Below are 12,902 nucleotides of genomic sequence, written 5' to 3' on the forward strand. Positions count from 1 at the left end.
TTCCTTGATGGTGGGATGTTGTAGGTGAAAGTATGCTTTTTACCAATAAATACCAATTTTCAACGCCTATCTATTATTTTTTCATCTACTATTTTATCATGATAAATGTCGTTAGAATGATATTCTAAATTTTTGAACATTTCATCACCCTTTTTCTCCCAAAGTTTTTCATCAAAATCGGTGTTATATATATACAATATAGAAAGAGATGAATCAGTGGCTATACATATAAACGATAATATTTTGGAGAACGAGAGATTAACTTTCTTCGAAAGAATGTAAACGAACCCCCTTTTCGTTACGAGACGCAGGGTAACGCCACAACATTAACTCTTCTCCTAAAAAACAGTCCCTAGACTCGAAAACCACCTAGGGAGAGCAAGGAGACGCCTACGAAAAGTGCAAGACGTTAGTCGAACCGAAACTATTGCAATTATTCAGATTAAATTTTCAATCCACCTTTAACCTCGTTCTACCAGAATTAAAGGCATAAAATAATCGAGCGCGGTTAGTAATTGGCGAGAACCATGACCCTTGCAATAATCACAAACCAAAGATTCGCGAATCCGAAATGTTCATCAGTGTTGTTGTTATCTCTACCACGTTTCAATCAATCAGAACTGAAACGAGCATCAACCACCTTCGTCCCACTACTGCGAACGACATAATTGGTTCGAGGATACACTTAAATTTAGTATTATATAATATATAGAGGTAGTTTATCTGTAAAAATCCTAGCGTTAAGTTTTACTTACTACGATAAAGAACAAACTGTTCAACTTACAAATCGTCCGGTGGTCTGGTAATACACCCTGGATACGAATCATTGACGATGAAAATAGTCTTTAAATATACTAACGAACTAACTCACCTAAAAGAATAACCTTTTATTCGTATCCTCATTGAGCACGTTATAAGCGCTTGTTCTTTCGGAATAATTTGCATAAAGTTTTCCTCTTTCCCACACGTGGTCACTCATCTCTGAATCGAAGACACTGATCATCGAGGGACCATCGTATCAGTGGATTCCATTAAACGACACAACACAACAGCTAGACATATTCTGCTCCGAGTAAATACGTGTAATATTCCATACTTTCTATTTGATACGGAATACTTTCATTCAGTATTGATAGTTTTAGTTACAGTGTATCAAGTTGATTGTTCCGTCCCATTCAAAACAACTTATTTTTGAAGAGTCCCAATTTCTATTTATTACTTTTTCTAATTAACGTCTTAATTCAAGTTACTGGGAAAACTTAGTCTACCCTTAATGCCTTACTTGAATAGCTAGTGACGTATCATAAACGCAAAATACCTAATTAAAGGTCCCGTTAAGTCGAGCAGTCTAGGTTAAGTTAGGTAAGTAATCGGTTAGCCTGACGGTTGTATCTCGTGGCCCTATCCCTACCGCCTAGGTAGCGACCGCCACCACCACCACCTCGGAACCAAAGCAGCTCGCGGATTGGCTCACTGCTATGTATATAAGTGTACATTTTTGTAAATACAACCAGTATCGAATCATACCAAGACCAGCTAATATTCACTAAACAGATCAAATATATTATACAGTTGGATTTATTTAAAACTCTTCCTTCCCTTGGGACTCTAGAACAATAAAAACTACCAGCGAAAGTCGTCCCAAATATTCCATCCGAGCAATTAAGCAAAGAGAAATTAAGGACGCGACAAGATATCGGAAAGAAGTATTCATAACGAATGAAACGAACATTTCAGAGATACGATCAATACAATAAGAGTTGGTTATCTTTGGTAATTTACGTACGAGTAGTTGAATTCTGACATATAACAACACACTTTAATGCTTCCCTACAATTATTCGTTACTACGAGTTATTTATTTTCTATTTATTACATGCAAAGTTCTTTTGTTCCTCTCATTTGGGGAACATTTTTATGAACATATTTAGAAAAAAAAAATATAAAAGTGTGACCAAAAGACGGTAATTCAAAAGAATAAAGTATTGTAAAAGTACTTGAAAGCTATATACATATGAAAGTATTAAAGCTCGTGCTATTATTTTATTTAGTAAAAGATATACTGAAACTTTATCAAAAGCATCGCACAAGTATAAAAAACAAATTTTGAAACAATTTCAAACAGGAAATATGAACAATTCAATATCAGAAATGATTTAAATATTTGTAACTTGTTAACGTCTTCCTTATACAAACAATTAATTTAATAATTGAAATTGCATTAAAAGATTGACATTCTGTTAAAATTATCATTTCGAAAGTTAGAGGTACTCGAAAGTTAAATGGATAAAAAAAACCACATATTATAAAAATTTATTCAAATTTTTCAAATCTGTTCAAGAAACTTAATTAATGATTCTGTCGATTTTTATGTCTAATTCTATCAAGATTGCAATGTGTTAAATTAATGAACTGATTAAAACCATTTGAACTCGCAACTACTAAGTCTTCAAACAAAAATTATATTTAATACAGAATTAACAGTTATCAAAAATAATTTCGCTGATAAATTGCTTAAAAATAGAAATTTCAAGGTTCAATATCAGAATTCCAACATTCGACTACATTAGAAATAAAAAAAAACGTAGTAATGAAACTACATGCAACACACGTGCAATAATCGCAATATTACTACATTCACAATTTAAAAACATACACTTTCAGGAGCCATATATTTGTGAAAAAGCGATTAAAAAATTACCAGGTTACCAGAATCATACAATCCATATTTAGTAAAACAATTCCTTGCTGCTAAGGAGTCGAAGCTTGAGGGGTGGAAAGGAAGTAGCAGTGTGAGAGTAACCTTTGATTGGCAACTTTGGCATTTTCGAGACGAGAAAGTGATTCGCCCAATGGAGTTCATTGAGATGTGAGGGGGTGAACAGCCTTGAGGACTTGGTAAATCCGATAGAGTTGACGCACGTCATCTCCAAGACTGTCAGGTGAAAACTAGTAAAGTCTAAAGGTTGGGTTCAGAGGGTTTAGCTAGTTCGTAGATGAAGGCGCCCCCCCCCCCCCCCCCCCTCCCCAAGCTGCGGCCAGTGCAATAATCGCAGCTAGGTGGACTGAGGGCTACACCCGCTACACTTACTACTCCTGCTACTCTTATCCACTGTCTCGAGTTCGAGGAAGGTCCACCGACACCACCGGTGTACCGCACTTACAAGCTGGAGCTGAAAAAGGGCCTAGAAACAAATGTCAGAGTAACAGGAAAACGTGCTGAAGAGTTCCTTTAAATGAGAAAATGTTTGTTAGCTCTGCCAATAATCTTGGTAGGAGAGGCGGCATTCCCGAAGACCGAGAATTTCCTGCCGATTTGGACACAGACGTGCTCTTCAAGAACCATGCCTGACTGGAACATGTGTCGGTCACAGTACGGATAATTGCGCACTCGACAAATGTTCGACTACAGTTTGGTACTCCATTTCACTGGTGAGGACTTTTTGATCAACATAAGCTAATCCCTCCCTAAAGCATAATAACATTTCCCTCGCGTATTTTGTTCATATTTACACAAACAACAAGATAATTAATTTCTCATTCGTAAACCTCACCAAAAATTATATAACAAAATGATTTATACACTCTCACACTTTGCGCTTTAAAATAAATACTCACTCGAGAATAATCGATTTTATGAGATATCCAAAAATAATACATGAACAACAATTGCCAACAAAGATAGTTAATTAGCGATATACAGATGAATAGCATTCTCTATGTGTAGTACTGAACGTTTTATATATATGTAAAGAAAGCATGTTTTCTTCAGTCTGAATTGAGCGCGTGTTGTGCTTTGCGCACCCTTTGAACGGGTTTTTATAAGTTAACAAGAAAAAGCGAGCGAAAAAAAAGGAAAGGGAACAAGAGACTCTAATTGTCGTTTCTTTATTTACAGGTGAGATGTAAATAATTAATTTGTAAATGAGTCTTTATTGTTTTTTTAGTTTTTAAGATGGTAAATAATTGTAAAAAGTGTTTAATAAAGCAAGATCTTTATTTACAGAAACAAACTGGTCTGTTGTTCAATCTTTAACATCAGATAGGATATATATATATATATATATATATATATATATATATATATATATATATATATATACACACCTAAAGGTAAAATTTTTAATTTAGAATGCACCATTGATTCGTTTTGTCAAATAATCGAATTGATTCATGAAATAATGTACGTACAAAAACACAAATTTACGCATTTAACAGCAAAAAAATAATATTATTTGCTGCACTAATATAAATTAAGTTCAAGTAGATAAATTAAATAATTAGACTCAATTGATATCGGTCAGTGATATTATTTATTTTGTTAATAATTAAATTCATACTAGATGGCGGCAGGGAGACATACTCTTGCGTCTTTCTTTGAAACAATATTGAAAACTTTATATGAAGCTTCGGCGGTGTTCTTTTGAGACCGAACTTTCGTAGCTACCACAAAACAGTACCGTCGAGCGGCGATAAAAGTGCAAATACGTGTCGACTGTGCTTGTGTCTGCAGTTCCGTATCTATACTTACCTACGTATGAGTATAATATTATGCAATAGCTAACTATATGTTTCTGTTAATATCTCAAAAAGTACGAGTTTGCAACGATTAAGACAAACACCATTGTAATCCCTGAGAAATAAACCTTCGATTGACACGTTGTCTCAAATACTAAAACAGTGAGAACTTTATTCGAGTGCCTAAAGACCGCGAAGTGTTAGAGAGATAATTATGTAGGAAGGGACTCAGATTTAATTCACTTATAATGTTACAGAAATCAATATTCTGGACAACTAGTTCTGTACACATAACCGCAACTCGACTTCAGCTTTGAAGATATTTATAAAAAGAGATCTATCCACAAGTGTGCATCCATGAGAGGGTATGCATCAACATTGGTTGTTGTGCATAACGTACTATAGCATACAGTAGAAGCCCCATGTTCGCAGATTCAACGTTTGCGGTTTCACCACGATGCGGTTACTCATAATTAATTGCAAACTGAAAAAGTTCCCTTCAAATACATAGTCATTTTTCCCTTATAAGTTACAACACTGACGTCATTACGAATTGTGGGCAATGTCTAAATATTTTAGAGCGCATCAAGTGTAAATATTAAAGGCAATAACAAATATTCTTTGAGAAAAAAGGTATTTGTATTTTTTATTTATCGAACATACTTTTTTTATATTGTATATCATTAATTTTATTGCGTGTAATAATGTATACGTGTAGAATAAACTAATAAAATTATATTATCCCAGTTCAAAATAATTTCGTTACTGTTCGCTAATTTCGATATCCACTAGACTTTGAATGACTTAACCGCGAATATGAATGTCGTACTATTGTATATAAGACATAGTAACTGGTCGTCTTGTGGCACAGACTACGTTCGAAAAAACTGGTCAAAAATATTTTACGTAATTAATCAATGTCGCTTTAATATTTTACGTAATTAATCAATGTCGCTTTAATATTTTACTGAATTTTAGGATATTTTTTGTCATAAAAAGTTTGTTAATTGAGATAATTATATATACCCACCTTTTAAGCTTATTCACGCATATTTAATGTCACTCGACTCGTTTTAACACACGGAATACGAATGTCATATTTATACAATTGTTCATAAAAATGGTACGATACTTTCCATTTTCGTATTTCTATATGTGTATTGGTTGATAGTCGCTTCTCAGCTTATCTTCGGTTTACAATCTGCATAAACAAACGTTAAGCAAGCTCAGACTTGGACGAAAGCATCGTGCGCACTTGCATATGCGAGATTATAAGAAATCTCTAATACGATTCGAATTAATACGTATAATTAATTTGACCTGTAAATATTGGATTAAGGTTGAGTTATTTTCCGCGGTTTGACCGCCATATACCAGCTGATTACGTTATATTGTTATGTCATATAATAATACTTCTTCAGCATTGAATATTCAGGTGTACACTGAACTTAATTTAAAATAACAAGAGATTTTTATGAATATCTCGGATATTTCTAATCATTTCTATGAAAAGTAGGTGCGATATTCATATTCAATACGGCAGGACAAGTAAACTGACAAAAAATATACCGAAAACTGGAGGCAAGAAAGATTTTTAAGCCTTACCAAAAATACTTCTGACAGATTGTCAAATCGAGTGGAAGCAGGGTATATCAAGAGTTTTAGGCAAATATTTACAGTTTGGTTCTAGAATTTTTTTTATACTGCTTATGAATCGTTTTAAATATTAAAATGGTTATTAAAACTACCGGTACTTAATTCTATAAGAATTGTCCAATACATTATTCGAATACTAAAATGAGTAGAAACTAAAGGAGTGATTTTCAGTGGAAAATGAATTTAACACTGTATATTTGATTTCTATATTCCTTTCAAATTCTTGTTTCGTTAACATCACAAAAGAAGGTAATCTTATCCGTGTGTTTACTGAATTTCTTAAAAATTACACTTGCAAAAAATCAGTTCACCGGTATAAGTATCTCGAAATTTTTTTTCTCTTTTTCCTTTTTTTGCATATAAAATGATTCACCTTGATACCTACAGTTGTTACTATTACTGATGTATTCGAAAAAAGAAAGTATGTAAAAAGTAAATTACTTGCGTATATACTTCGGAATGTATCTAAAAAATATTATTTATTTAGAACGAAACAAAATTTAGACGTATAGTCAATTCTTTGAGACCAGATCCTATTCGTGTAACGACCAGATTTTCGAAAATAATCCAACCCTAAACTAATACGAAACGAATTAATTCGAGTTCTAAATATTAGATTAAATTTGAGTTTTCATCAAAGTTCTAGCCGCCGTTAAGCGTTACATATGTATATCGAACAGCACATACATTTCTACAGACTCGTATGCATGTGCAGTTGTATACGGGCGAATTTTGATTCCCAAACGTCGTTGTAAACAAGAGATAAACCACGATATGGCCGATGTGTACTGTCGCATAGTCTTTCACAAACACATTCCTAAGTATAATTCACAGAAGTGATCTTGTTTTGCAAATATCTACTACAAACCAATGTCACGCGATAGTACAGGAAAAACGTTGTTCAAAATTACTTTGATTTCTTTGACATATTAAAAAATCATCAAAATTGAAGACGCTGCCTGTTTTCTAAATAACTACCGTTAAATATTTAGTAAGGTGCTAACCACTAATAACCGCAGAAGATAAGACAAATCTTCAGCCGATAGGTTATGAAAACCAAGTGCGCTAGATATCGAGATCTTTTCGAAGATTCTATGCAAGTGAAGAGAATAGCGATGATTCCTGCAACGGTTAGAAATTCGGACGCTTAAGCCGGCTTTAAACGGGTGGTTTGTAGCTACGTTACCATCGCTGTGCTTTCGTGTGTATGTATTTCCTTTTCATTTTCAGCTGAGAAGAAAAGAAAAATATACAAAAGTACTGAGTTTCTTTCAAAAACCAATCAACGATTATGAATTTGGTTTATCATGTTTCATACTGTATTTCATAATACTTGGTAAAGTGAAACAATAGTGAAGCACGCCCATAGAAAAGGGCAACTAATGTTAAATATAAACATAATAAATAATTACGTTACGTTTTTCAACGTAAGATAAGACAATGAGTATATAGTTTTGACCTTCGAGTCAAAAAAAATCTGTTTAATAGAATACATTCAAAAATATTCATCAATATTCACGTATAGAAGCTTCATTGGGTTTGATATTAAAAATAGTGAGTAAGAATTTTTTAAAAACTTGCACATTTTAAATCTTATTAGAACGGTATGTTCAGCACGCATGCGCAACCTTGTAAAGAAGTTGAGAATCACGTTTCAGTATACACACACTCGCGCGTGCGCGCGCGCACACACACACTACACACGCACGCACACACATACATATATACTTATATTAAAGAATTCTTTCTAATATTCACTTGAGAAACATGAAAAATAATCTTCCTAAAAATTGTACGTGGTCATCGGAACAGTTTTGAAAAATATCATTAAGCTGGTTAAAAATGTATTTCACTTACCGCTAATGCGCCTCATGGCGGTTCAAGACACAGCTCGTATTCAGAAACCGACGAGCTGGCCAATCCAAGAAACTATGTAAATTTTCCAGTTCGGTTATAAACACCATGCCACACGTAGAAACACCGATTATCACCTACGCCATGTACACACCGATTCTAGAAGGCAAGGTTCCCGCGCCATTGCTCACTGATGAAGATTTTCTCGAACAAAGAAGATAACCTGGCCCTACAACACAGTCTTTCCCTCTGTTACGTTAATATAAAAAAGTAAAAGACCGTCTTAAGAACAAAGGACATATTGTTGGTTGCGATCACAAAGGTTCTATCCACGTAAGCAACAAGTACACTGAAAACGTGATTATTTAATCGTATTCGAATGCGAATAAGAAACACCGACCAAACAGGGTATAAAACTACTCCATCATGACTTCTCACGTAGCACTGTCGTACTATAGTATCCAATGCCACCGCTAGAGCGCTCGACCAACCGGTAATGATGAATCTCCTCCTTGTATGGATTTAGGTCCTCAAGTCATACTGTCGGTTTTTTCAATTCACTGATTAATTGTTTATCATACTCTATTACAGATTTTATTCGATTTATTAAATCTATCATAATAACATCGAATTGTAAAAATTGCATTAAAAAACATTTTACCGTACATAGTAAGGTAAAATGCAATATTTAGTTTAGTTTTATACTAGAAAATGTATTTGAATTTTCAACTATAATTATTCTAATTATTATTATTATTATTATTACTTTTATTATTATTATTTTTATGTACATGAACATATTATTATCATTGTCAATAACAATAATGATAATAAACTTAGAAAATATAACTTTCACGGACATGTGAGAGGCAGTTGAAAATTTGTAACTAAACCCAATAAACATAGTATCAGCACAATATTATGTATACAATGCCTTCACTGTCCCACGGACTTTGACAACATTTCTCTAGTCAAAAATCTATCGTTACAAATGCCTGCAGATGTGCCGACATTGCGTACCGGCGCATTCATGCTTCTTTAGAAGTACGCGTGTCGGTCACATGAAGGTACGGCAGAATTGCAGCACAGAAGCAATGTGCGTGGCACAGTATCTCCCTGGAATCAGAATGACGTCCGTATCACGCGATCCAGTTACGGATTGATTGCAAAATGGAATAAAGCCTATTATTTCTAATATCTAATTCAAGTTTTTTCATTATTATTCATATATTTTTCTAGTTGAAATTACTAATATACGTATAATATTCTTAATGAGCTATTGGTTAAAATTTGGCCTTTCTTTAATACATTTGTACATAATTTACATAATTAATTTTCTAATCTGATTTGCTTTTATAATATACCTTTAACATTATGCATCACAAACATATACAATGAGAATTCTACAAAAGCTAATAGAATAAAAGCAAATTTCTTAAATGTTCTACTTTCAGTGTTTCATGGGTTATACACTTTATCTTCTTGATTCCAGCAATCTGCAAACTATAAATCATTGAATTTTTCTTATTTCATATTCTAAACTACCGATTTTTGTGTATATTCAAATAACGTCCACTTTGTTAAAAAATTATTAATCTCAATATAAAAGATAATGTTCCAATACCAATCAATAAACAAAGCATTTAAAACTATTATTTTATTTTTTCTTTCTTTTTCGATTCACATATTACTTTTTGAGTTTTTCCATAGTACTATTGTTCCATATATTTAATTCTTTTTAAGCTGAATCAAGCATGAGCTGGTTGTGTGCTATAAATACAAGTTTATACAAAAATTAGAGAATTATTTTTTAAACAATTCCAATGTTGGCATGGATTCCAATGTTATTTAGACGTAGATGCAACTCTGCGAAAAATGATGAATATGCTGAACTTTACTTTGAATTTGATTTAAATTCACTCTATATTTTAGTAACTTGAATAACTGTTTTGGAAAAAATGTTTGCTTTAACGTTAATTGACTTTTTGTATATACCTAGTATATACCAGTATATACCAGTGACGGATAAATGACTACTTTTCAAATAAACATTATATTCTTTTCCAGAATATTATAAATAATACAGAATTTAGCATGGACAATAAAACATAACTAAATTAAAAAATAATTTTTATGTAAAAATTAGAGGACAAATTTGATTAAAGTCTAAAATGCAATTGTGGTTGGTTTAGTGTAAAAAAAAAGACAGTATAAGACTATAAAGTCTGCCTGGAATTAGTAGTATATCAATAGGAAAAGGCACTCAAGTGAAAATTGAAAACAAATATACCAAAAGCACATTAACATGCCAATGGCACGCATATCAATAATAATTATATGATAAGATGAAAAGTGGCTTATATCATAGATACGAACAATAATACCCATAATATATAAACTTTATCTTTCTTCTCTATACTGATATCAATACTAATTGTAGATTGACTCTTCGACATTTCATACCGAACAATTTTTCTCACCCAGCTGTATCCTCAAAATTAAATTAAATTTCATCGATATAAAATGGATATTGAAAGGTTATTAAAAGAAATATTTATAGAATAATAAATATAATTTGTTTTAATTGAAAGTTTTATTTTCCAAAAAAAAAGGGTTATTTTTATTTTAGTAGAAGATTAACCAATTATTAACAAATTTCTTGAATGTAATATCCCTTTTAAAATAGTTGAAATTGAACATATCAAAAGTAGCATTTATTAGTATATTTAGTGATCAGTTTAAGCTTATTATAAGGAAAGTTTGATCATTTTTTGGCAATTATGTTTTGTGGCAATATATGTTTTGTGTTTAATATAAAATTTGGTTACTTATATTTCTAAAAAAAAGTCACCAGTTTCATTGTTATAACACTGCAATAATTAATATTTCTATCCACAACATTTTTTGACAGATGACATGTACAACATGGTATCAAAAATGATATGTATACATATAATTTACATTATGTATGTATAGTATATTTACAGTGTATTGTAAGAAGAAAACTGTGGTTGAAAGGACAAAATAATTGACACACGCGTATCTAGAGTTTTACTCAATTGCCTTTCACCGTGAAGGTTCTCACACTGTAATACTTTATTGTACCGTTTGTCATAGAGAGACGATGCAACAGGGAAATGCACATGACCTGTTTCGGTTGCTCGTAATTTTGATATCGCTTACATTCGGCCATATTCTTCATTCAAAATGTGGCCCTCGGATTTCGCACAATGAATTTGGACTAATAACATCGTATCACGATACCGTTGTATCCTTGTGATCGATAATGGATACCATCGTACCACCATTGATACGAGATGCACTTTGCACTCCTTATTGGCAACTATCCTATCTGAAACACTCTTTATGCCCATCTGGCTCGGTGTTAACGCTTACACCATATTCATGCCGGACACTTAGGCATGCTTCTTGTGCCTTCTGTTCGTGAGAGATATATTGGCTGGTCTCTGTTCTTAATATTCGTCCCGTAACCGTATTCATATATTGCTCCTTCGGCCATTCTGTCTTTCTATCACACCCTTTCTAATACTTCCTTTACTATCCGTTGTATTTATAATATGCACAACTTAAGTATACCTTCATATATTAATCTAATGACAAAAAACGCCGTAGTATATTGGTAAAAAAAAAGTAGCTTCGCTAAATTTGTTCCAGCGTCTTCTTCGAATGCAAACATTTAACTTGGTCGTGGCATAACCTTCAAATTTCCAACCTCGCGTTTTTCCGGGCAAGGAAGATCTCGCTTTAACACATACATTTTGATAATTGCTCGTCCTGCATTTGTCAACAACTTCTTTCTCTGGTTCGGCGAGAAGGACACATTTCATTTGCTTCAATTGATACCGTTGAAAAAACACTCTCCGGGTCCAGAAAAACAAGGCTGATATTCTGTTTAACAAAACTGTAAGACTAAATAATTACACCTTCCAGCCTTGTAGGGATTGAGACATTCCGACAGAAGAAAAACCAAACTAGGAACGAAAAGGTCTGTATAGTAGACAATAACCTTAACAGACAAAAAAGTAGAAATTTGAACCGGTAAGTCCTTCAGCATGACAAAAGACAATAAAAATAAAAGTTAAAATTCTAATGATAAACCCATGGTCTTATAATGCTATAGAAACTATTTACAAATGAAGTAGATTCCTTAATAAATAACGATTTGACGACATTTGAAGTTTTTCCCAGGTATTTTAGTGTTATCCATGAAAACAGAGATTCTCGTCTTCGTCCGTGTCTCGTATCGCTGACAGGTAGGAAATCTCGTAATCTCATTCCGATTAGCCACATAATCAACTCAAATCAGCCCAACGGTATCCTATCGTGCAGCTTATCAAAGTGTCGCACCAAGTTTTGATTTGAGTCGCCACATCTTCCTTCAGTCGTTAGGGTCGTAAATGGAAATTGGGTTCTCATCAGCAAGGCGCACAGACTTTCTATGCATGCTAGGGTAGGGGTCGGCAACCTGCGGCTCGCGAGCCACATGCGGCTCTTTGGATGCGGCTCTTTAGTTCCATACGCAAATATTATTTATCTTATAAAAAAAAACATTTAAAAATCGTTCTGAATCGATTAACGAGAATGAGGCACCGATTCTATGTCCCAGCCACTTGTACTCGTTTTTCACCGCACTCCTCCGTGACACGCGTCGTCACTGTTGTCAGTCCGTCGGAAGCTCTCGAATGACGCCGTCGTCGGATGTTTCTATGTAGGTTTTAATTCGCTTTAGACGCAAGACAATTTGGCGTCTTCACCAGCGCTTTGGATGTGACGTATAGTTTGTTGTTTCAAGTAAAAAAATTAGAAGCGAATTATCTTCTCAAAGTTATGTATATATATATATAAAAACCGAAG

At 33.3% G+C, this 12,902-nt stretch overlaps 1 protein-coding gene across 5 annotated transcripts in view; it reads right to left on the reverse strand.

Moving 5' to 3' along the window:
* Positions 1-8,282, reverse strand: part of Ckn (CRK like proto-oncogene, adaptor protein) — a 113,755-nt gene extending 105,473 nt beyond the window's left edge. For all 5 annotated transcript variants that reach the window (XM_076901277.1, XM_076901276.1, XM_076901279.1 and 2 more), the window contains exon 1: positions 8,031-8,282. In XM_076901277.1, the coding sequence (XP_076757392.1) occupies positions 8,031-8,046 (16 nt within the window). In that variant the 5' untranslated portion in view covers positions 8,047-8,282. The remainder of the gene's footprint in view (positions 1-8,030) is intronic.
* Positions 8,283-12,902: the final 4,620 nt, after the last annotated feature.

This window comes from Xylocopa sonorina, chromosome 9 (assembly GCF_050948175.1).
Source record: "Xylocopa sonorina isolate GNS202 chromosome 9, iyXylSono1_principal, whole genome shotgun sequence".
NCBI classification, from domain to species: Eukaryota; Metazoa; Arthropoda; class Insecta; order Hymenoptera; family Apidae; genus Xylocopa; species Xylocopa sonorina.